Source organism: Armigeres subalbatus, chromosome 2 (genome assembly GCF_024139115.2).
Source record: "Armigeres subalbatus isolate Guangzhou_Male chromosome 2, GZ_Asu_2, whole genome shotgun sequence".
NCBI classification, from domain to species: Eukaryota; Metazoa; Arthropoda; class Insecta; order Diptera; family Culicidae; genus Armigeres; species Armigeres subalbatus.
Window position 1 is genome coordinate 332,000,027 of NC_085140.1, and position 25,658 is coordinate 332,025,684.

The following is a 25,658-nucleotide window of genomic DNA, read 5'->3' on the forward strand; positions in this document are numbered from 1 at the left end:
ACAATGGTGTATGTGTAGAGATCACTCGCAACTCTGAATTCACCATATCCGTGTTGTGTACAATATCGTAATGAAGTCATCTGACATGTTATTTCAGGTGATATGATGATACTGTCGCTTAGACTTCAAGAAGGCACGTCTAGAAAATGCGCGCGCGCATCCCTCAAGTACGTGGTTATCAGGGTGGTTCACATCCGCATGCAAAAAAATCTAGCAATCGAGAGAACTTTTATACATTGTGATATGTATAATAGCTCTTGTAACTCAATTTCAAATGCGAATCTCAGTTTTGTTTTGAATTTCACAGGTATGTTTGAAAATTACTGGTTCTCAAACATTTATTCATCAAAAGTTATAGTAACACATAATTGCGTAACATGAAATTGGGAATTATTTTCAAATCCCAATCTGACGAAATTCACTCAATAATCCACCCTGATGTATGAATGCACTTTGTCAACACAAACAGGTTGTGTTTCCTTTGAGTTATAGTGTTGATACTGGTGGTATTGGTGATTATTTTTACTCCACCAGTGTGTGTCTGCGTGTACACGACCGTGTTTTCATTCGACGTAGTAGGCCGTTGGTAGTTGTGAGCATAAATATGAGGTCACTTTTAGCATCAAACAATGATTCGAAACAATAAAGGAAGAGCTTCACTGAGCTTGTCGTCGCCTACTGCGATGAGCACAGTTTGTGGTTTGAATTTTTGCACCTCATGATGATAAAATGATATAAGCTGAAAAGGCTACTTACGTATAGTCTTGATTAAAATTTATAGAGAATCCACCAGTTTTGCCGAAACATTTCAGATTTGTATCACTCATTTAAGCGAACTTTGCGCGGACGCGAAGAGAAAAGCTGAGAGATTTTACTCTTTTTCTTCGCTTTTAAAGACTTGGCTTTTTCTGTGCACTTAAAAAAAGATCAGTTTTTCCAACTTCTTTTGTTATACTTGAAAAATTTTCACTATAGCTTCGAAATTGGAAAATAGCTCGAAAACGGTTTGCACTTTTTGTCGTATCACTTTTTTCTGGCTGTACTTTATACAGTTACTTAACAGTTACTTGGCTTAGGGTTCTTGACTTTGAGATGGCGAGCACAAAAGTTCAACTTTTTTTGTACAGAAAAGAAAAGCGTTTTTGATTGAAACAAACACTTTTCCTCAGATCGATGGGTCCGAAAGGAATTGATGATCCTCACTCGTCTTCACTTTTGGCTTAAAGCTTGTAGAACTAAATCACACACTATACAGTTCGATAATTGCACTGTGCACTGATTTCTATTTCGGGTGATGATTTTACTTGCAGCGGAGGGCGCGAAGAAAATCAGCTGAAATATTGCACAATTGATTGGATGGTTGGTTAAAAACAACAAAGTTCTCTGTTGCTATACAGTTAGCTATCGAGAAGCTATTGTACTGCTGCTGCTGCTAGTTAACTGGCTGGCTGGCTAAAAATATGCACACAAAGGAGACGGAGGATCCTTTTCACACGAATTTTCCTTTCAGACTGAATCATGAAGCTCGAGCGAACAGTTTTGTTTGGCACTGGATTCAGCTGAGCGCTGTTTTTCAAACGAATAGGGTTACGCGCCAGTTTTCGTTCCAATAACGACCAAAAAGCTTTGGTAAGCTCGTGCGACTTGAGATTTTAGTTTTAATTTTAGGAAGCATTTTGCTGCATTTTCATATTCTGTGAAATCAACAATTCATTCAGTTTATATATGTTGTTATAATCTGCTAACATTTTGGTTGATTCTTTTGAAGATGTTCGGTTTTTATGAAATTTTCCACTTTTGAAAAACCTAAAAATAAAAAGGAAAGATTAGTGTTTAGATTCAATATTAATGCTTTTACGTATGGATAATTTGGTGGATTATTTCAAGCATTGTGTCCAGTTTTTATTGTAGACTATGCTTTTTGACAAAGGTTAGATATGACGGAAATCCAACGTGGGCAAACAACGGTGCGCATCTCTGATGAAGTGAGCTCATAAGCAGCTGGCAATGAAGCCAAACACGGACCAGAGCGAGATGGGAAGCATACAACACATCTCCATCAAATAGCAATGAAGGAAAAATACTTCCTCCCCTTTGTGTGAGTGCGACCAAAATCGACCGAAACACCCATCATATACGATATCACAGCAGATATCAATGACGAAGGCGATGGCGAAGTAAACGGTGATGTTTGTGTTTTTGTTTGGTTTTCAGCCCCTTTGCATCACAACCATCGATTGCCGAGGAAGAGCTTTTCGAGTGGGTGAAGATAAGCGGGAGCGGGAGAAAGGAAAACTCGCAAGCTTTTATGTTACAAAGGCGAGAGAACATCAAGTTTTGAGAGACTTCGTTGCTTACAGTTCTCTTGATACAAAAACACGCTTAAAAAGATTAGCACATTAATTATTGACTACTGATCTTAAAGAACATGATTCAAATGAATATATTACAAACATTTGTATAGGATTACTTTTCCGATACTCATTATTTAGCTTCAGAATTCTTAAGAGTCAACTATTAATGATGTGAGTGGATTACTTCTACGATTTACAATAATATGGAAATGCTAATATCATCTTGCAAACATAGACGTACATGTTCATGGGGCCTTCTTTAGCCGTACGGTAAGATACGCGGCTACAAAGTAAGATTATGCTGAGGGTGGCTGGGTTCGACTCCCGGTGCCAGTCTAGACAATTTTCGGATTGGAAATTGTCTCGACTTCCCTGGGCAAAAAATTATCATCACAGACAAACAGACGTAACAGCTTGAACATTTTTCTGAAAAATCCATCACACAGCTACTCTATCACCATCTTGCGAGCATCTTCCACGAAACAATGTTTCGTATGACATTGTTACCAGAAGGCGCTGGACTGAAATGTCAAACTCGAAGGATTAAGACGCTAGCGCCTCTAGTTGTGAAACGTGCAATCAATCAAATTCAAATTGATCACTGAAGTCATGGCCGATGGTAATTTCTTTAGTGTTATGTCTGTTTGTCTGTGGTATCATTGTGTTAGCCTCATTATATACAAATGCAGAAATGGTAACTTGGCTTAGAAACCTCGCAGTTAATAATTGTGGAAGTGCTTAATGAACACTGCGAAGCGGCAATGTCCCAGTGGGGGATGTAATGCCAATGAAGAAGAAGAATCCATGATAGAATTAGAGACGAAAGTATAAATTTGATAGTTCCGTTAGGATACGGCAGACATCTCAGGACCTTCCTTCTGTCAAGCTCCCATATAAAGAAGGAGGGAAGAGTATCAGTGTGGAAGCTGATATCTCTCCACTGGCAAAAGGAAGGTGGTTTGATTTGCTCATATACCATCGCGTGCAGAAGGGTTTCTATCGACGCGTGCTGTCTCCAAATTTTTAATTGGGCTTATTCTACGAGTGGAGTGACGTGAGATTGCTCGAATGACGTGAGAAGAGTCGTATAGCCCCATTTGAATAACATGGTCACCTCACGTGAGAATTGCTAAAATCGACTCACCTCACGTCACTCGACTCGTAGAATAAGCCCAAATATGAAATCAGCATCTAGTCGAATATGATTTTTATTGCGTAGTTCTGTTTTCTCCATGCGTTCGTCTCGTCACAACTTACTTAGCTATTTCGGAGCATTATCTAGAGAGAATAAGGCGTTCGACCTGTGGGATTTGGTGGAGTTAACAGTGGACTCTGTTAAAAAGCTACATGAATCACCGAGTAGGCTAAACCAAAGGGTGAGCATGGAATGATGAGAGGGTAAAGGGTTTATTCGATGGTAAAGGGGTTAAGCCCCAAACGCAATTGACCGGAACGGCGACGGAAACGGAAAATTTGACAGAAAATATATGGGCTAACTGTCAAATCTGCCGTTTCCGTCGCCGTTCCGGTGTATTGCGCGGGGGCCTTTAATTCTTTGTTGATCTCACGCATGCGGCTCATAGAAATCTCCATTCCGTAAAGTCTTTTCAACGGGATGGCTTTGGAATTTTTCAACCACAGGGTCTACTCATCTGCAAAAACAAAATTCCCTGATTTTTCCAGTTTTTTTCCGGGTGTTTCATATTGATTTCCAGGTAAAAATAAACTTGCCATATATAGATTTAAGCAGCAAAATAATCGATTCAAACAAGTAAATATTGCGATTAAAAAAAATAGTTGGTTGCCTCACAAAAACAATGTTGTAAATTACTTAAGAAATTCTTCCAGGAATTCCTTCGTAAGTTCACCCATTCACCCAGAAGTAATTCAGCCATTCAATCAAAACTTCTTTTAGGAATCGCATAGGAAAATCCTCCAGGATTCCTTTGAAAATTGCTCCATAGATTCCATCGGAAATCCTCCGGAAATGATTACAGAAATTCCAGCAAAGAGGGAACTTTAAGAATTGCTTCAGAACTTCCTCCAGGATTTCATTTGAAAATTTCTTTGCAAAAACTTTGGAAAACATCTCAAGGAATGGTTCCGGAAATTGCTTTAGAGATGCATTTGGCGATTCCTGTACGATTTATTTTAAAAAACTTAAGAAATCCTCTTAAGGAATTTTTCCGGAAATATGTTTCGGAATTTCGTCAGGAATTCCATCAGAACTTCTTACGAAAACTCCTTCATGAAATGTGTTGATGCAAAAATATTAGATTGCTGGGTCTATGACGTTAGGCATAAGGACGTTAGGCGTAATACTATCTTTTTTATGTCGTGGGCTGTTTTTTTTGGGCATTTTATGCTTAACATCCTTTATGCTTTACTTATTTACTTATGGATCCTGTACACCTCCGGTGGTGCAAAGGCCCGACTTGAAAGATCTCCATCCTGAGCGTTGCCCGGCTATCGCTTTAACCTGTTGCCAGGTTAGATTTCGGTCGACTTCTTTTATTTCTTTATTGAGGCTTCGCCGCCATGAGCCTTTGGGTCTGCCTCTGCTGCGATGTCCCAATGGGTTCCAGTCTAATGCTTGTTTACAGATTTCGTTTCCGCCCCTACGTAGAGTGTAGCCAACCCAGCCCCACTTCTGATCCCGAATTTCTGTTGCTATCGGCCTCTGGTGACAATGACGATGGAGCTCGTTGTTTGAGATCCAGTTGTGAGGCCACCAGGCCCGAATTATATACCGCAGGCATCTGTTAATGAACACCTGCAGCCGTTGAGTGTTCTCCACTGATACACACCATGTTTCGTTAGCGTATAACAGCACCGATTTCAACGCGATGGCTTTGGAATTTTTCAACCACAGGGTGTCTACTCATCTGCAAAAACAAAATTCCCTGATTTTTTCCAGGTGTTTCACATTGATTTCCAGGTAAAAATAAACTTGCCATATATAGATTTTAGCAGCAAAATAATCGATTCAAACAAGTAAATATTGCGATTAAAAAAAGAGTTGGTTGCCTCACAAAAACAATGTTGTAAATTACTTAAGAAATTCTTCCAGGAATTCCTTCGTAAGTTCACCCATTCACCCAGAAGTAATTCAGCCATTCAATCAAAACTTCTTTTAGGAATCGCATAGGAAAATCCTAAAGGATTCCTTTGAAAATTGCTTCATAGATTCCATCGGATTCCTGTACGATTTATTTTTAAATTTCTTTGGAAATTTGGTTAAAAATTCTTTCGGAAATTTCTTTGAATTTTATTTCAGCTATTTTTTCAAAAGAAACTTAAGAAATCCTCTTAAGGAATTTTTCCGGAAATATGTTTCGGAATTTCGTCAGGAATTCAATCAGAACTTCTTACAAAAACTCCTTCATGAAATGTGTCGATCCAAAAATATTAGATTGCTGGGTCTATGACGTTAGGCATAAGGACGTTGAACACCTGCAGCCGTTGAGTGTTCTCCACTGATACACACCATGTTTCGCTAGCGTATAACAGCATAGATTTCACGTTAGAGTTGAAAATTCGTATTTTGGTGCGTTCACTTATCTGCCTGTTTTTCCAGATATTTTTTAAACTCGCAAAGGCAGCTGTTGCTTTCTTGATCCGTGCGCCTATGTCGATCTTGGTACCGCCGTCTGACGCCATTTGGCTACCAAGATATTGGAAGCTTTCAACATTCTCCACTGGTTGCCCGGCTACTGTGAAACTGGAAGGAATCACCGTGTTTACATCCAACGATTTGGTTTTGTTGACGTTGATGACTAAACCTGCTGAGGAGGAGCGCTCGGCAAGGTCGTTGAGCTTACTCTGCATATCAGAGCGCCGTTGCGCGAGGAGTGCATCGTCATCAGCCAATTCGAAATCGTTTAGGTGCTCCATGGTTAGGTGCGTTTAGGTGCTCCATGGTTATAGGCATCTACCAGAATCTCATCGATTACGATGAAGAACAGTAACGGTGATAGAATATATCCTTGCCTCACACCAGCTACGACCCGGATAGGGTCGGACAGGACCCCATCGTGCAGCACTCTACACGAAAAGGCCTCGTACTGTGCTTCGATGAGGCCGAAACCGCCTTGCGTCTCAGGGCGCCCCACATATTCTCGTGATTGAGACGGTCGTAAGCTTTTTCATAGATGCGGAGCGTGACAATATGGTCCACACAGGATATTCCGGCATGAAATCCGGCTTGCTGCCGCCGGAGAGTCGCATCGATCTTCTCCTGAATCCGGGCTAGGATAATTTTGCACAGAACTTTGAGAACGGTACACAGCAACATAATGCCTCGCCAGTTATCGCATACAGTCAGGTCTCCCTTTTTGGGCACCTTCACTAAGATACCTTGCATCCAGTCGACCGGGAAAGTTGCGGTGTCCCAGATATTACGAAATAAACGATGCAGTAGTTGAGCGGATGTCAGGGGGTCAGCTTTGAGCATCTCGGTTGATATGCAGTCGATCCCTGGGGCTTTATTCGATTTCATGCTGTGGATGGCTGTTTGAATCTTTAGGAGTGATGGAGCTTCGGTATTGACGCGTGTTATACGTCGGATCCTAGGCAGATCATGCCGAGGTGGTGATGGCCTGGCTGGCACTTGAAAAAGTTGTTCGAAGTGCTCGAACCAGCGTTTCAGCTGGTCAGTTGAATATCCCCGGTTGCGGCGGCTCTCTCTCCTTCGTCGGCCAGAGAGTCTGCCCACGCTCGCTTGTCCCGTCGACATGAGCGTTTTACTTCCTTCTCAAGAGCCGCGTATCGTTCACGGGCTAAGACTTTGGCTTCTCTTCGCTCCTCTATCTTCCTCCAGGTTTCATCGGTGATCCATTGTTTTCTCTGGGTGCGCAGTTCGCCCAGATTGTTCTCGCTGGTGGCGATGAAGGCATTCTTGATGGCGGTCCATTGGTCTTCCACGCTGCCACCTTCCGGAATATCTGCAGCACGCGTCTCCAGTTCTTCAACGAAGGACCGTTTCACCGTGGCATCTTCCAGTCGGCGTGTGTTGAATCGTCGTCCAACTCTTTCCTCCTGCCGACGAATCCGCGCAATGCGCAGGCGTATTTCGCCAATGAGGAGGTGATGATCAGATGCGATATCGACACTACGTTTTTTCCGTACATCAAGAAGGCTCCGTTTTCATTTTCGGCTGATGCAGATGTGGTCGATTTGATTTTCTGTAAAGCCGTCACGGGAGACCCACGTGACCTTGTGAACCGGTCGATGAGGAAAGAGCAATCCCCCGATCACCACGTCGTTATTACCACAAAATTCTGCGAACAGCTCTCCGTTTTCGCTCATGTCTCCGAGACCATGGCGTCCCCACGGTGCCCCGGTAGACCGTTATTATAAAATAAAAATGTCCATCAAAACCAAGTACAGAGCTCGATTCCTGTGGTAATTCTGCACCTCTGGACCAATTTTTTAAAAAATCCCTAGGAGGAATCTCGAGAAATCTTGATTTGACGTTTTTAATCAAGAAATTTCAAAAGAATCTATATTTTAATTCAATAATATCCCCAAAATGCCTTCAAAGCCGTCCAAAAAGTGGTCCAAGTTGTTTTCACCCAGTTTGCATTTGTTGCCTTTATTACAATTATAAATTTTTACAACTGATTAAGCTCACCAAACTGACTTAGGTATGTTTTTTGTATGGCTTGAAGTGTTTTATAATAGCTATGTTCAAAACCATTCATAAATTCACGTGCAGGTTGCAGATTCTTTGTTGAATGCCATTCAGATTAAAGTTTGTATTTTTTTATTGTATTCACAAATGTATTCGAGCATCAGAATTCAGAAGTAAAGATTGGAGCATGAAAAAAAATGATGAAAAAAACCAACAGCTTAAATATTTGTTTAAAGTAGTGCAGTTGTTTAGCATTATATAACAGGTTAGATCTTCGGCAGATGCTGTAACAATTGAGCTTTATCATATTCTGAGATTTCCCCGCAAAAGGATCATCGGACTGGTAATTACTCCAAAGATGGCGGTAAGGAAAAGCTACGAGTGAGCTCTCGAGAACCAAGGAAAACATCAGGAAAAATGCACAAGAGAAAGAAAACAAATTACAAGCTTTGTGCATATTCTTTTGGGTTTTCGGTTACGACGAAGAAATATTCAATTTTTGAACTTTTAAAAACACTTTAAAAAAGAAACAAAATGAACCTTTGCTTATCTCCGTCACTACACATCTAGTTCGGAATTGTTAATACGATTTTAAAGTTGCTCGAGAAGCGCCATGTTGAGTAAATTTATGGGTGAACCAAGTACAGATGAAGTATCAACAAATTGCATAGAGTTCACTAGAATCCCGATCTTTCGGATTACGGCATTACTCTAAACATTAACAACTTTCTAATTAATATTTCAATCAGCAGTTTCTGAATGATAAAAGTGTACGCAAGATACAGCTCTTTGAAACACGAGCATGGTTTTGAAAAAGCAATTGATGGATTTGCTAGCAGCTGGAAACAGCCGCAGCTTCCATTTACGTCAAAGTACCTTATCTTGAATTATCATGTTTCTGAGTTCTGTAGAGGTACAGGAATAGGTTTTGGCTTACATATTAGACATGCTTTTTCTAGTCCGTTGATTGGAACTTTGACGAGATTTGGCAGCAATGATTGGTTAATAAGTGCTGTGATCGAGTATAACAGCTTCTATAACTACTATTATTCTACACGAACTCTGGTCTTACTTCTCTCCATTACGAACATAAACACTAAATTAAAATTATTTTTACTATTCATTCTATTAAACATTGAAAGCAACACTTACATTAAACCCGAGCAAGTTAGCCATACAAAAACATACTTAAGTCAGTTTGGTAAGATAAGTCAGTTGTAAATATTTATAGTTCTAATAACGGCAACGCCTGCTTAGGGCCATCTTTGGCGTTGTGCAAGAGAATGGTGTGTGGCTGCGAAGGTTGAAACAAGAGCTCGCCCAGCTCTACGGCGAACCCAGTCAGTACTCAGAAGGTAGCTAAAGCTGGAAGGGTACGATGGGCAGGGCATATTTCAAGAATGCCGGACAGCAACCCTGCAAAGCTGGTGGTTACTTCCGACTGGCAGATTCAAGAAGAATTGAAGGACATCTATCTAGGTGGATTAATCAGGGTTTTTGGTGATATTTTTGGATTCTTATATGGATTCTTTTGAAATATCTTAACTAAAAACTTCAAATCAAGATTTCTCGAGATTTCTCCTAGGGATTTTTTAAAAAATTGGTCCAGAGGTGCAGAATTTCCACAGGAATTGAGCACTGTACTTGGTTTTGATGGACATTTTTATTTTATAATAACGGTCTACCGGGGCACCGTGGTCCCATAATGCGCTCATGGTTCTAGTTGTCGGATCCGATCTTTGCATTGAAGTCGCCCAAACAGATCTTGATATCACCCTTCGGAATTCTATCTACGACGGCATTGAGTTGACTGTAGAAGTTCTCTTTGTCTTGCAGGTCGGCAGCATCGGTTGGCGCATAACATTGGATTATAGTAAGGTTTCGGACCCGTGTTCTAAATCAGGCAACGATTATCCTTTCACTTATAGGTTCCCTCTTCATAAGCGCAGAGTGTGCCTTAGCGCTTGGTAGGAAGCCAACTCCGCGTGGGAGTTGGCCAGGGAGCGTGTTCACCTCGTAAACCAGAATATAGCAGAACTTGTCCCGACGGCGTTCTGTGTTCCATGTTCCTATTCGTTTAAAACGTTCCATGTTCCTATTCGTGTCCGTTGTTTCGCGCTAAGAGTCGTCGCCGTAAAACCAGTCCGTATTCTTTCATTATCGGATTTTTGAACAAATTGATGTTTCGGGAACAGTAGGTTGTTGGCCCAAGGTTCCCTATCCACCGGGATGGGGCTGCCATCTTACACCCAACCAGGGGATGGCAGATTTTAATACACTTCTGCATAAGAACCTTACAGAAACTGTATAATAATTGGGCATATACAATTCTGTAAGCTTTTTATACAAATATTGTATTAAACTAATACAGATTTGTATTATTTTAATACAATCTTTGTATAAGAAGCTTACAGAATTGTATATGCCCAGATTTTATACAATAATTGTCAGATTTGTTTTTTGGGTGTAGGTATAGCTTCCGGGGAATAGCATTTCATACTCAGCCGCTGGATGCCAGAACAGACGGAGCCGCACCTCCTTGGTGGACAGACGCTCGATCAGTCGGGTCAAATTTGTTTAAAGTCCCACCCAACACCAGGACTAGGCTAGTGCGCTTTGAGCGGCACACGGTCGCTTTGATAGGGCCTGCTTGACGTGCTTTTTGCTCGCGCATTTTTCGTTTCGTTCGTTCGTTCGCTGTGTTTACATACACAGCAAACGGAATGCAGTCACCAGCGGTAGCACTGCTGATGGGTCTGCGAATATACATGAAAGAAGTGGGCGCATTTTTTTTTTTTTGCCATTCTGTGCTTGATGATGGTCGGATGCAGTGGTGTCGGTTGCGATGGATGCGATCGCCCATCGCATCGCTCGCGCTCGGAGTTCACGGCTAGAGGCCGATGATGGCTGAGGAGTGAGGCAACAAGGGCAGCGGTGGTGGATGAAGAAGAATAAAATTAGAGAGATTTGGACTGCTCATCCACGAAAAGTGATTGGATTCATAATCCACATGATCCCGGGATGGGTACGAGTTATGGCATATGACTGACCATATGTTAAGTTGTGCTTGGTACTAAACGACACGTACATTAAAACATTGTTATACTATAACAGTTCTGATTCCCCAGCAAAAAAAAAAAATCAACTACAACGATGAAAATAAAAATTTGATTAAATTAATTGCTTTCATTTATTTGCAGAAGGTATTAGCAATTAAAGATGCACAAACAGCAATAGTGGTGATATCCGTTTTAGATTAGAAAATTTCGCTGTATTACATGTAAATGTTTTAAAAAAGTCCGCAAAAAATAATTTCCATTAAATAAACTTTATCTTATTCTTTGTTTTTCATTTTAGAAATTGTATTAAACTTGACGTAGACTCGTAGTTTGGAATCAAAACATTAAATAATTTTTCGTTGACGTATTAAAAAGCAGTACCTCCTCTATTTTAGTAGGGTTATTGCTCCTTGACTTTTTTCTTATTGTTGTGATTTTTTTCAGCAGTAAGCACGCATGTTAGCAAAAAGAAGCAACGAAATTGGTGCTGTATTTCTTTGTATGGAAAACGGGACAGTTCCTCTAAAATAGCACATTTTGCCCAAGTCTGAAAATTTTATAAATAGAATTTTTAAACTTCAAATACTATCATCAATAAGAAATCTATGAATGCCCTACATTTGCTTGAGTAAATAAGTGCTTGATAGTTAGAAACAAAGCAATTCTAATTATGTATTTAATTAGTTTTATTTCCAGAAGTTTTGAATAAACAAATTGCTAACAATTCTACACAGCATGGAAGTTGTCGTTTCCATTATCAATACCTATAATCAAATTCCATAGTTCCAAAAGTTAGAAGTTAAATGTAAATACGTTACGTTTATACAAGTCCTACGTCTACTCGCGGTTATGTTGAAAACATTACCCATTGCTCGTTTTTAAATAAAGCAAAAAACATGTTGAATAAGTGAAAACGAGGACTAAATGATCAATAGTGGACCCCCTACTATGTAGAGGAATTTTGTTCTTCCTGTCATAAGGGGTAGAAATTTTCAACATAATAATTCCGCTTCATATCTAATAGCAAGTTCTGCATCTCCTCTTCACGATACATACATAAAACACTCAAATACACGACGTTATTCGTTGAAATTAACATTTTAAAGTCTGACTGAATTCGCCCTACAGTAGACCCCCGGGGGGTCCAAAATATGAAATTGCTTCCCTATAGTCGACACATCATTTGATTTTCATGTTTCGTTTCGGGACGTTCTTCTTCCCTGTTGTGGACCCCTCAAAATATTCCTATAATGGACACTCTTGTGTATATTTTTCATAGAATTGTAAATAATCATCTAATTTTACTTTCCATAGCATTTCCAATGCATGTAATCAAATCATAAAACTGCAAGGTAGGTTCTGCCGATGGAATTTCATAGAAAAATATTTACATTGTGCTGTAATAATGCAAAAACGGCTGGAGGATCCACTATTGGGCACTTTACCCTAAAAACCTGAGAAAAGAATTTTCCAAAATAAAATCTGCAGAATTATCTTTGCAAATTCTAATGAACTTTTCGTGAAAATGCACATTTTGTGCGTGGTGCATATTGGACAATGCTAAATACACTACGTTGTCCGTTGTTAACTTCTCGGCTATTAGCCACGATTGAACTTGGATGGTTTAAATTAAAATAACATATTGATCCGTAGTATGAGCCCGAGTGTGGTGTTTGAATGGGGTGGTTCCAGCTGCTGGATAGTGAGGTCCCTCACAGAGTGAGAAGTTGGGTAGGAGTGTCGGTGAGATTGTGCCTCAGTTCGCTGGAGGCACCACACAAATATTTTTTTTTACCGGGATCTCAGCAAAATGTTAAACTTTTACCGAGATTCGCACAGCCGAGTACCGGCAAACATATTTTTTGCTGAGATTTCTGCCGAAAATAAGCTATAACAAACGTCATTTTTGCCGTGATATCCGTTAATATTTTGCTGGGCAGACGGCTGTCCGGATGTTTGACGAGCTGCTGAATTAAAAACTGAGTGTGCAAGAGATAAACCACTGGCCTCTCAAGGCTTAGCAGATATATGCTGTCTTCTGATACAAGACGAGGAGATTTCCACAATGCGTGCGGACTGGCGAGGCATCGAGGGTCCAGCAAAGGGCGTCGCCTATTAGGTACTCTCATAACTGCTCTGCTGGGCTTTAGGTGCTCGAAAAATGTTGTGACAAACCGACGAGTAGGTGTCTTTACTGTTAATCCAACTGGAAAGTATGTTAATACATGGGATCGGAATAAGTATAGCTCTAACTTCATAGCTGCTACGTAAAATTTCGTGCGAGCACGAAAGTTAAGTTTTGGCAACATAATATCGATTTTATTGGATTTTGAGACTGTTTTGGTAGTCATATGGCTACCACTTCTGCCTCATACGCAGGAGGTCGTAGGTTCAATCCCTGGCCCGTACCGTTCATCCTACGTTGTGTCTTTCCATAGAGTAGAGTGGGCAAGAGTACGCACTTAGTTTTTAATCGATCATGTGGCCCATATGAAGCAAGCTTCTGCATTTCAAATCAATGTCGACGATTCGTATACTCTTCCTCTATGTTACCCAGTGGAAAAAAATATTGAAATTATTGTAATTCGTTTTAGTGGAACCCTTATTGTGAAATATATGAAAATATGTGTACTTTCATCCTAAATACCATTGTTTACTTGTTATAGTTTAAAAACTACAGAGTTAAAAATATATCAGGTCTCGCGTGGCGTAAAGTAAGGAATTTTCCTTAAAGAAAGTCCATCAATCACGTAACGTAAAATTTGGCTATTTCATCACCCCTCCCCCTATCTCACACTTTTTGTATGAATCCTCTAAAAATTATATGGATTGTCGTACATCTCGCAACCTCTCCCACCTAAGCATTGTGTAATTTATGGATGTTTCTTTTGATTAAATGAAATTATCATTTAGGCGAAATTGTGTTTTCATACTATGTTTAGGTGTACAACAAGTCCTAATACAATTTCATCATGTCCCTTCAGTGCTTTGTTCGCTAAGTCCTTTCTAAAACCAAATTACTTCAACTTATCCTCAAAACTTGTAATAATTTTCGATTTCTATCCCTTTTGTCTTAGTTGTGGAACTTAACCCTTCGGAGGTAGTCTTATTTCGGCCAAAGATATACGGATTTGACATCAGAACTTGAAGATTCACATGCGTACTCTTGTCCCACCCGTCCCTGCGTACTTTTACCCCAAAGTCCCAAAATTCATTCAAGTGATGGTTTTCACTTCTTGGAAAACCAACCGGATTGGTGTTCGGCACCATAAAGTGCTCTATATAATAGATTATCGATATGGTATAATGTTCACTTGATTGAACGTATATATGGTAATGAAATACTAGTTGCGAAAACATAATTATTTTTAGCAAAGTGACTAAAAAATTATCTACCCTAGTAGCACAGTCTAGATCGATTTAGTTGCAGCAACTCCAATGAGACTGAATTTGGTCGCATATGAGTCACAGTAACTGGTATTTGACAAGTGTGCTACTCGGGTAACTCCATATCTCCCTTATTGTTTATTCTAATCGTTCACAATTAAACATGATAATAGTTGGCCAGAATACCTGTCAAATTGATGCAGTGCTGCTAGTTTATCTATTTTTATTACTTCAAAAAATCGAAAACATACTCTTACCCCACGCACACTCTTGCCCCACTATACTCTATATGTCTCATGTTCTAGCAATCGCTAGAACTGGAAATGGACTTTCATACCGTTTCCATCTTCTATATACACAACTTGCCTAATTCTAGCATGTAACTGTTAAAATTCGAAATGAGCAAAAAGCTCGTTTCGGCATCCAATTAGAATATTTCATTACTACCACATTGGCAATCCGTTAACCAAGACGAATCTCTGCCATAGAACGTAACTCTCAGATTTCAATATAAATTCCGCATGAACTCGTGGTGAGTGCAGAGGTATTCTCGGCTTGCAGTGGGCGAGTGATTGCATCAATTCCTTCCTATCCCCGATAGACCGTAAGGACGTAGCCAGCGCCGTTATCAACCATTTAAAATACTAGAGCTCTCGGAATGTGCACATTGAGGTTGGAGAGCAAAATCCCATGCTTCCATCCATTGGTTCCCTGTGCAATTGCGATTGTTCTGGTCAATCATGAAGTAGCAGCTACGAAATGCACGGTCATCATGCTCATGCTCAGTTCTACTATCGGGCATACCTATCGTTACTCTGATCAATTTCAAAATTACATAAATGAAATCAAAACGTTTTGAATTGCGATAAGTCAAGTCAAGTGAAGCCCATCATCTCCTAATATGAAATGTTTCGCTTCTCAATGGAATGGAAACGTTTCGCTTGAACAGGGGCGCCATTCCTACAATGATTTCGACCGTTCTCTTTGCCATCGTGGTTCTGGTGAACCAGCTGATATAACATCATCGACGAACAGTCAAAACATTCACCATTCTATAAACAACACGACGACGACGCTGAAATGACGGCGACGACGATGTAGCCATATACACAAGGACCAGAAACGGCGCTGTGCTGCAGCAATCACAGTGTGCGGTGCGGTATACATACTGCAATCCAAATAGTCTCTCGCTTTCGCCGACGCCGCTCGCCGTCGTCGTCAGTGGGACTAGGCCTACTGCGGTGGTATTGACTTTAAAAGTGTGACGTTCTGCCTGAAGCGACCAGCAAACAGTGCTTGATAGTGTCTCCGAGTAAAGGTGGTTTGCCTGACGGACTAACCGACTGATAGCGGCAGCGATTATTAAACTAAGCAATGACTGCGAATATAAGTGACGAAGAGGAGCTCAAGATGTCTAGATTGCTGAAGTTAGCTCAGAAATTCAACTGTTTCTACCTTAATGGTGAGTACGAGTGGGGATTAGAACTGTGTGTGCCTACTATGAGAAGAATTTTGTGTATCATCCCATCACCATCGAGCGAGTGAGTTCGATTGCATAAAATCGATAGCGACGTGGGTTTCATTGCTATGGGGCCGATAGCGAAACTATGGGTCAACAACACCCAAATCAAGTGTAGTTGCGGTTGTAATTAAAGAGGTTCTTGATCCCGCTGCGGTCGGAACGGAAATTTCTAACTATCAATGTAGATCACTAAGCGAGTAAGCACATATTTGTATTCGGGAGACCATCTTGATTTTGAAGTGGAAAAAGCTGTTCAACCTTGAAGGTTATTTAGCATTAACACCCCAAAAACATGACAACTGATGATTCATAGACTATATGCGTACGGCTTGCAGAAAGTGTAGTCTTATTTCCATTCCGACCATGGCAGTGCGTTATCAATGATGACGAAACCATAGTTGTATTCGATCTGAACCATGGACCCTTATTCTTATGAGTGTGCATGAAATACCAAGGGCAATCCTCATCGCAATATTAAAGAGTAAATCCAAGCGGTGCATAGTAGCAAGGCTTCTAATAAAAACCGGACTAAACCTGAATTTGCTTGAAACTTTTTTATTAGGCTGAATATTAACGATTACCGCTCCAAATGAGGGATTCTTTGTCACTCGTTAGACAATACACAGTCACAATCATCGAAAGCTCTCAATTAAGTACGTCCATCATGCTAAATTAAGAGTTAGCAATGAATTTAAAATCTTTGAGTTAGAATAGGGTAAAATAGTAGAATAAGAAAGAAGATGAATATAATTTTAGGAGGAAAAAAAATCAAACTTTCAAGATCCATAGGAAATATGTTTTACTAGTCGAGCCGGCAGACGTTGTGCTGCATAGTAGGCGAAAATGTTCATGTGAAATTTCCATACGAATCTTAATATTAGTTTTTCACGATTTTTTACTCGTCTTTTTTGCATGAAGAAGTATCATATAAACACGTCGGAAAAGATAACGAACATATCTGCTGAAAGAATGAAGACAATCCATTCAGCCGTTTTCGAGTTATGCAGATACGAACAGAGACCATTTCATTTATATATATATATATAGATGAGGTACAGTGCTCAGGTCTCATAAAAGCCCCGATTTTTCGGGTGAACAATATTGTTTGTGTGCCATCGCATATATGCATAGGTATGCATAAATAACAAACTTGTCGTAAAATCGCAGAGTTATTAACTGTGAAAGTGTTTACTGAGCCTAAGCTTGACCTTGAGTCTACTCTATTATTCTCATTGGCATTACATTCCCCACTGAGACATTGCCACGTCGTAATTTAGAATTGATTCAGAACTTCTACAGTTATTAACTGCGAATTTTCTAAGACAAATTATAATTTATGCACTAGTATATCATGAGAATAACACGATGATATTATTATACCCAGGGGAGTTTAGAAAATCCCCTAGATTGGGCCAGGAATAGAACCCAGCAATCTTCAGCATGGTCTTGCTTCTTACTGAACGACTAAGGAGGGTTCCTACTCTCTTATTGCCATGTTATTTTGTTTCATAGAGGCATTTGGAGGGACTAGTCCCATTGACTATTTTGTTGGAGTCCACAATCTTAGAATGTTCGCTGTTTTTTTGTTTGCTTAATTTCGCAAAGGTATTTAAGGAGAACTTTACAATTGTAATGCAGTTAACCGATTCGATAGAATTCTTTGGTCGTGGAGAAATTCTTGTAGATAAAACATTAAAGTAGCTCTCTTAAAGAATTGATAGAGGTAAAGATGTTCCATGAGGTAACTTCACAAAAAAACTTATTTAAGGAAATTTGAAACGAATTCTATTAAAAATTGCACAAAGATCTCAGGCACAAATTGCATTGAATTATTTGCAAAACCCATGTAATTCCGCAAGAAGCTTTGAAGAAACTCGGAACTAGAATTATTATTGATGAAACTCATAAGAAAACTTTTCCTCGAACCCTTGAACAAAAGTAGGATTTTTTAAATAAAATTCGAGAAGGGTATTGTCATGTTATATGGCCTTTACGTATACGAGAAACTTAAAAGAAATCAGAAAAGATAAAGGCTTCGGCTACTGTGTAGCGTCTACGCCACCATTCCGCGATATATTTATTTTTAGTAAAATTGTTTATTGATGATACCGACCTCTGTGGTCATGCATAGCGTACCTATTTGTTGGTAAATAATTGATCGTTGCTGTTGAGTCTTGCTTGTTATAGTTATAAGGAGCAAAACAAAACGTCATATTATCCTCAGGTATTCTCGGAAGATATAGCAACAATCATGCCGATAGATATTTCATATGAAATTGCAGAAACCTCGACCCATATGTGTACTTTGGTCGGTATTATTTTCTCGAAAACAAAAAACAACTCCGTTGTTCGCAATCTTATCTTCGTTGTGGTAGGAAATTCGCTGGCACTTGAACCCGCTGCCCACTCGATTTCAGAGTTTTCACATTAACACTTGCTCTGCACATATATTACCATGTCACGCATCGTTTTATGACTTTAAATTTGTTCCAATGTTGCCAATGGGGGGGCGAACCTACCAACGAAAGCAACAATTTCAGGAACAATTTTTTTATACGAATTATTTTTGTTTATTGCATCATATTTTCACTGACCGTTTTTTTTTCTTTTTCGTTAGGCCTAGCAAAGGGCGAGTGTCGACCATTCGTCATCGATGGACAACAAGTAGGACTGATTAGCCAGAATGTCATGGAACAATTGTTGAAGTATCCAGAGGTATTCTGTATTAAAGATGCTGAACAGGGTAAACAGGTAAGTGCAACCCTTTGTCATACATTACACTTGATAGCAGTAAAATAAAAAAAAGATGTCTAGTTCGAATCACATCTGGACAGGGTATGGACATCTTAACTGGTATAATTATACGAATAAATTTCAATATGTGACAACATAAGTAGTTTTTGTTTTTCATGTTCTTAGTAAACATGCGAAGAAAACTCAATCCCTGAATGCCTGACCCAAACAGTCAGATTATTTAGGGAATTTGGTAATTTATTTATTTTTTCGTCTCGAATGTTAAAAAAATAATTCCACAGACTGATTCTTATGCTAAGCTTCTAATCCTATTTTTAAACATTGACATATTAAAATCGGAAACAGCACTGACATCATTGCAGGACATTTTCACATAGACCTCTGAGAAAAATCAGTATCATACAGTATCATCTGCAAGTTGTATGAGCATGCATTGTCCTTCCAAATAATTGCCAATATCTTGGACATAGTAGTTATAAAGCAAAGGACTTAAACATGATTCTTGAGAAAGACCCATGTATCTATTTTTGGAAGTTGTCAGAGTGCCGAGAGTAATGTTCATATATTTAACTGGCAACTAATTGAACAGAAAATTATTCAAAATAAGCCAGTTGTTACTTGTGCGCATAGGCCAGCTGAATATGTGAAAAGAGCAACGCTGGACAACAATTTGTTCCTTTACCTTTTCAAAAACCAAACGGAGTGTGTGGGAGTAATGCGTTTTGTTCGACTGGTCGATTCTGGATAGAATCATTTTCTCCGAAAAAAAATTAATGCACGATAGCATGCCAACCGGACTGTATGAATTCAATACCAAATTTTCAAAACGACTTATCTGCTTTCGTAAACAAAGATTCAAATGTCGATTTGTCGAATCTGATAGCACTCCCACACAAACCAGCACCATCAACACATAGGTGAAGGCTTCGGCTACCTGTTGATGGTGTTGGTTTGCGTGGGAGTGCTATCAGATTCGACAAATCGACGTTTGAATCTTTGTTTACGAAAGCAGATAAGTCGTTTTGAAAATTTGGTATTGAATTGTGATCAGATGCTGATTTCCCAGGCTTTTGAACAGCTATTAATTTACCTTGTCACCATTCGATGTTGTACTCTATGGAACAGTTGAGCAGGTCAAGTGATCGTCATTTCGCGATGTCTGGGTTTACATTTTGTCGTGAAATATGACTTCAAAAAAATGTTCGGCTTGTGCCGAAAATATACCCCCGATTTCAAGGATGCTAGCTACTTTGTCCTCAAATGAAAAAAGAGTTGTTGAAAAGCCTGAGAAAGTTTTCCGTTCAGTTCGAAAAGCTTTAACTCCTTCTGCAAAACTCTCGCCATGTTATAAGTATTCGCAAATATTATATATCAAGATCTGCAGTACCCTGATGAGATCCGCATTGTGCTACTTTTCCTTATTGCCAATTTTTGTAGATCTAGCTACAAAGCAAGACTATGCTGAAGGTGGCTGGGTTCGATTCCCGGTGCCGGTCTAAACAATTTTCGGATTGAAAATTGTCTCGACTTCTCTGGGCATAAAAGTATCATCGTGTTAGTCTAATGATATACAAATGCAGAAATGGTAACTTGGTAATGGCTTAGAAACCTCACAGCAAATAACTGTGGAAGTGCCTAATGAACACTGCTGTGAGGCGGCAATGTCCCAGTGGGGGATGTAATGCCAATGAAGAAGAACAAGAAGCTTCATGGGCATCCCAAGGGTAATCTCGGACCCACAATTCGAGACGTTTGGGCTTTCCTTGGACTTTTCCAAGGTTGTAAGTCCCCACCCCCAGTGACCAGGCAATCCGGGTTCTAAGACCCCTGCTCAACCTCAACTATTAATTTTAATAAGGTCAGCTGGGAGGGCCTCATACATCCCCAATTCCAGCATCTTCGCCTAATCTTCCTTCGCTTTTGAGCCTATTTTAGCATCTCCGAATAGCAGTGTATTGAACGACAACAGGACTGGCTTCAAGACCACCAATGGTTACGTGGATCCCAACTGTACGACTGGTAACCGGGTTGTTGGATCAACACTAGAATCGTTCGCTTATGTGTTGTCTATGTTATTTTCGTCGACTAGTTTTTGACTTCAAACCAAAATTTATTCAAATTTCTAAGTGTTAGTTATAAGTTTCATCAATGTTAGTCTTAATATTCATTCTTTAATTAAACTTTGCCTATGGAAAGTCCCAAGGTTAGACCTGAGGGTGACCATTTTGAACCCCCTACCCCTTCCAAGTGCCCATGTCCTTGGTCCATGCGACGAGTGAAGAACTGATTCATACATCAAAATTCACATTAACAAAGAAAAAAAAGTCGAGTCAAGTACGAGACACTGAAGACGGCCTTACTGTTGAGGTCGAAATACGTATCTGTCAAGATACAATTAAGTGGTGGAATTCAAGGGGATTGTACATACTCGTCTTATCCCGGATAAAAATGTACTATTGGTTCAATAGTGTAAATAATTGAATTACCATACAATGTACGGTATACAATAGGATACATTATTTCTTGATGGTTGCACAGATTGTATCAACACTAAGGATACAATACATCAACATATTTCTCGAATGTAATAATACTTGCAATTGTTTTTGAAACGTTTTTGTACATAAGGTTCATACATTGATAACCTTTTTAAACGTTGCTTTACATTGCATAAAAACTATTTAACAATATTTGCCTCATAGCGCCAAATATGCATTTTTTCCCTTTAAATTGCATTGTTGAACAGTAAAGCTGTCACAACTGAGAAATCAAAATCGTATTGTTTTACTATACAAATACAATACAATCCATTGTATATTGAACAGTTTTGTACGGATATTTCAACAATATATTAACCATACACTCTATTGTGTGACGAAAAAAATGTATGGAAAAATCTCAGATTTTGTATAGTTACGATACTTAACAACCCGTACATTCTATTGCGAAAACTTCATTTACATTTGAGTAGATGGTTCATAACAATACATTCTAATGTATTTCTATAGTTTCATTCACAATATGATCTATTGTCAATTTAATGTTATTAATAGTATGTTACAATAAATTGTATTGTTATTGTACTGTATTTTTTATTCGGTATGACAAGAGAAAAAAAAAATTTTTTTCAGTCAAACTTTGTTCGAAATTCCGAACAGTACCTAAGGCGCATCAAGTTGCAAAAGTTCAGAGTATTTCTTGTAAGAGAGTAGTAGTGATCCCATACTGAAGACCCATATGAAATATGCTATGGTGAGATGATGTTAGCCAAAAAATGTAATTGATACCTCAAATCAGTTATCATCAAATTCGAAAAATAAGAAAATTATTACATTTTTTTGGATATTGATTTCCCGGGAAATTTTTTCAACCAATTCATGCACTTAAAAAAACAAATTTAAATTCATAACAACTTTGGATTGACGAGTAACTTCATGAAGTATAACTCTTCTCAAATCTTGGAGCTTAGTTCTGACGTTTCTTTGCATTTGAAGCCTTTTTCAAAAGTTCAGCTTTATTTTTTCTTTTCTTGTCCTGTTCCTATTTCTTCAGCATTGCTTTGGTTTTTTTGGTTGAGCGTTTTTCTTCCCCCTTTCCTTCCATTTTTGCTCTTTCTCTGGATTCCATGGGAAAATTCCACTCTTCCTGAAGCACTTCTTGATTGCGGTCTCCTTGCCGATAAATGCATCCAAAGTCCGTTTCATTATCGGACCGAACTCCGCTTTTGCGATTGTCTGAACTCCACTTTGACTACTTTGACTACTACTATTCGGATATAAAGCAATCAAAACAATTTGATTGCAGATGCAGAAATCAATGCTCATTGGCGCCACGTGACTCTTATGACCATCAACGAACAATAGAACAGGAAATGAGATTCGTTGTTTTTTCAGCCAGGGAAGAAACATGTTCTTAAGATACTTATAAAAAGCATTTCCTGTCATCCATCCGCTTTCTGTTATCCCAACTCCGTAGTCTTTAGGGGCATTTCTAGCAATTTCTCCTGGAAGTCGACTTTTGTAGGGAAACAAAACTAACCACCCTCCCAGGTGCATTTTCGGCAAACAGCGCTGTGTAGTTTTCTTATCGCCATTTCTGAACACGGATTGGACATGCTTAACATCTTTTGGGGCCAAATATTTTTTGTTGCGCACAACCAGTTGGAAAGCTGATTCATCCAAGTTAAAAATTTGGTTCGGAAACTGCAGCAGATGTTCGTATCCCTCTTCCCTGAGCAGTGTAAATGTGTTCTGGAACCAATTCCGTACTTGCTGTTCCGTTACTCTTGCCCTGTGTTTACCGAATACGTTTGCAGTGATTTTATCTTGGGTAATGACCGTATTACCCATCGAAAGATACAATTTCTGCGAGAAGGGACCATGTATGAACGTTGTAATATTGGGGACCAGTTCAATTACCGTGTACCAACCTAATACCTAATGCTTACGATGACTTGAAATCGTCCCAATGAAAAATAATCAACTTCTAATCTTTAAGGATAATGAAAATCAGGCTAAAAAATTCCAAATTAGAAAGTGCGCGAGTAAAATGGTGGGGCATCTTAATGAATGAAACTTAAAGCGTTTAATTCAGATGATAAATTGTATGCATAAGCCAAGTATCTATGAAAAGCGCTTCTTAGAATAGAAATGTTGCATAATATCTGATAAATTGATATCTATCAATGGTTACACTAGAAAGCACGTTTCATCAATAAAAATCACCTAAAAATGCAACTTAACTCAATCCCAAAAGGGGATGCTTTAAGTCATCGAATAACCAGCTATGGTCTTAATGAGGCAATAATCGGCGATCGTTCATTATTGAGCACTGGTACTGCACTGCACTGGTACGATTTTTCTCCCCAGGAGGCCAATTCGGCATGTCTTTTAGGAACATTTTTTTGAGTCTGAAACTGATAAGAAATTGCAACGACTTATCAATGTATAATTTGCGCTCGCATGGCTTATCGCATGGCCTCTCGGTACCTACCACCACTTGGTTCTCTTATATAACTGTTTGGTTTTATTTCTACGAATCGAATATTTTGCATCTCTCCAGTTGAGATTACGCAATATGAAATATATTCAATTTCTTTTAAAGAGAAAAAAACAGATCTACAAATGATTTCAAATTTGTGATCAATGGATAATATTAATATTAATGAAGAAACTTGCGGACGGCAACTATGAGTTAGTGGATAAGAAACATGAACAACTCACTCGAATTAAATTGAATTCATTCGTCTAGTGAAAATGATATGAAAATGAAGATATTTTGAATTATCATATTAAATTGCCTACTTCCAGGCTATTCTTCTTCTTCTTATTATTAGCATCACATCCTCACACTGGGACAGAGCCGCCTCGTAGCTTAGTGTTCATTAAGGGAAGATCCATTAATTACGTAGGGCAAAAATTGGGGATTTTCAACCCCCTCCCCCTCCCCCTATGTTACACTTTTTGTGTGAAACATCTGTAAATTTTGTATGGGTTGTCACACTTTGCTCAACCCGCCTCCCTCCTCTAAGCGTTACGTAATTTGTGGACGCTCCCTAAGCACTTCCGCAGTTATTAACTGCGAGGTTTCTAAGCCAAGTTACCATTTTTGCATTCGTATATCATGAGGCTAACACGATGATACTTTTATGCCCATGTAAATTTCGAAATTGGGGACCGTCACGAAATTATGTAAGAACGTTAAAGCGCCTTTATCTTGAAACGAATTTTTAAGATTTATATATCAATCGACCTCCGGAAACTCTCCACCAATTTTTCAGTTATATTTAAATTTTTGATCATCATCGTTAAACTATTGAAAATTTACATGATGTGCTCCATTAGTGGTTTAAGCATTTAATTGCCATAATGTAGGCAATTAACTATGGAATGCATTACCGCATAAAGTCGAAATCAACAGATCGAATCGAGGTGGAAGGCATCATCACCATTGGGGAATGAATTTGTGGAATTTGAAGTTTTCGTGTCCAACAATATTCTGGGTTACGCCATTTTGTTCGAAACCAATGAGATAAGTCAGCGAATAAATTGCCTTACGATACTCAAGCATGATGGCACTACATTCCTCAATGCAACAAACTGTTTAGCTTACGTCGGGCGGTCATGTCTTGTACATAAACTTTCTGATTTTTCTTTTTCTAAATGGTTTGAATGTCCCAAGGAAATTTTTATCATATTGTAATTATGTTAATAATGAATTGCGGGATATTTGTTAACTATAATTTATAAACTGAATTCCCCATAATACAAAATATTACCCATAAATAAAGATATTCCAAGAGGGACTCACCTGATTTTTTACTGCCACTACTTCCTCATAACGTGCGATTAAGAGTTTTTTCTTCATCTCTAGGGCGTTAAAATCTTTATGCTGATCGCTGTAGTATACTGGGCCACAGCACTCTCTCAGTAGATCCCAACTCGTATACAGTAAGCGGCAAGAATCAAGAATCCGGATTTTTTTCTCAACATTTGATTATTTCGATACCTTCACTTTCACTCGTCATTCTGTCATCCGTTATCCAAGATTTTCACTTTTCTTTTTGCGTTTATCAAATCTATAAGTTTGCTTGTATTAGTGCACGTCATTCAAGACGTCATTGGTCTATGTCAGGCGTGTCAGCAGCAACAATAGCGAATTCTGCAACGATCGTAAAATTTATCATTCCGTTACTAATATAATTGTATTTGGTTAGAGATAGCTATCCACATACCACTTTTACAATAATTGTAACGATGACATGCATATGTAAAAAGTTTGGAAGTAGATACTCAATCAATTTCCTTCGGTAAGGGCCTGAATCTGAAATGCACTAACCTGGTTGATTGAATACTATTTCCCCAGAACATGCGTTGACATTACATCCGATAATTGAATTCTGATTTTGTTGTCACTATCTTTCAGCAATATCGGACATCAAGGAAGACATC

General features: G+C 38.9%; 3 protein-coding genes across 4 annotated transcripts in view; 1 reads left to right on the forward strand and 2 right to left on the reverse strand.

Annotated features, from left to right (window-relative positions):
• LOC134212762 (WD repeat domain phosphoinositide-interacting protein 2-like) overlaps positions 1 to 1,522 on the reverse strand; it is a 96,747-nt gene extending 95,225 nt beyond the window's left edge. The window contains exon 1 of one of the 2 annotated variants that reach the window (XM_062690902.1): positions 757 to 1,522. In XM_062690902.1, coding sequence (XP_062546886.1) covers positions 757 to 827 — 71 coding nt within the window. In that variant the 5' untranslated portion in view covers positions 828 to 1,522. The remainder of the gene's footprint in view (positions 1 to 756) is intronic. The other variant, XM_062690903.1, reaches the window with a different exon arrangement.
• Positions 1 to 25,658, reverse strand: part of LOC134212763 (cysteine-rich with EGF-like domain protein 2) — a 162,764-nt gene that overhangs the window by 83,036 nt on the left and 54,070 nt on the right. Inside the window, exon 6 of the transcript XR_009979343.1 lies at positions 25,018 to 25,368. The gene's annotated coding sequence lies outside the window, so the exon portion shown is untranslated. The remainder of the gene's footprint in view (positions 1 to 25,017; positions 25,369 to 25,658) is intronic.
• LOC134212764 (uncharacterized) overlaps positions 15,471 to 25,658 on the forward strand; it is a 31,329-nt gene continuing 21,141 nt past the window's right edge. The window contains exons 1-2 of the mRNA XM_062690906.1: positions 15,471 to 15,894; positions 18,572 to 18,705. Coding sequence (XP_062546890.1) covers positions 15,807 to 15,894; positions 18,572 to 18,705 — 222 coding nt within the window. The 5' untranslated portion in view covers positions 15,471 to 15,806. The remainder of the gene's footprint in view (positions 15,895 to 18,571; positions 18,706 to 25,658) is intronic.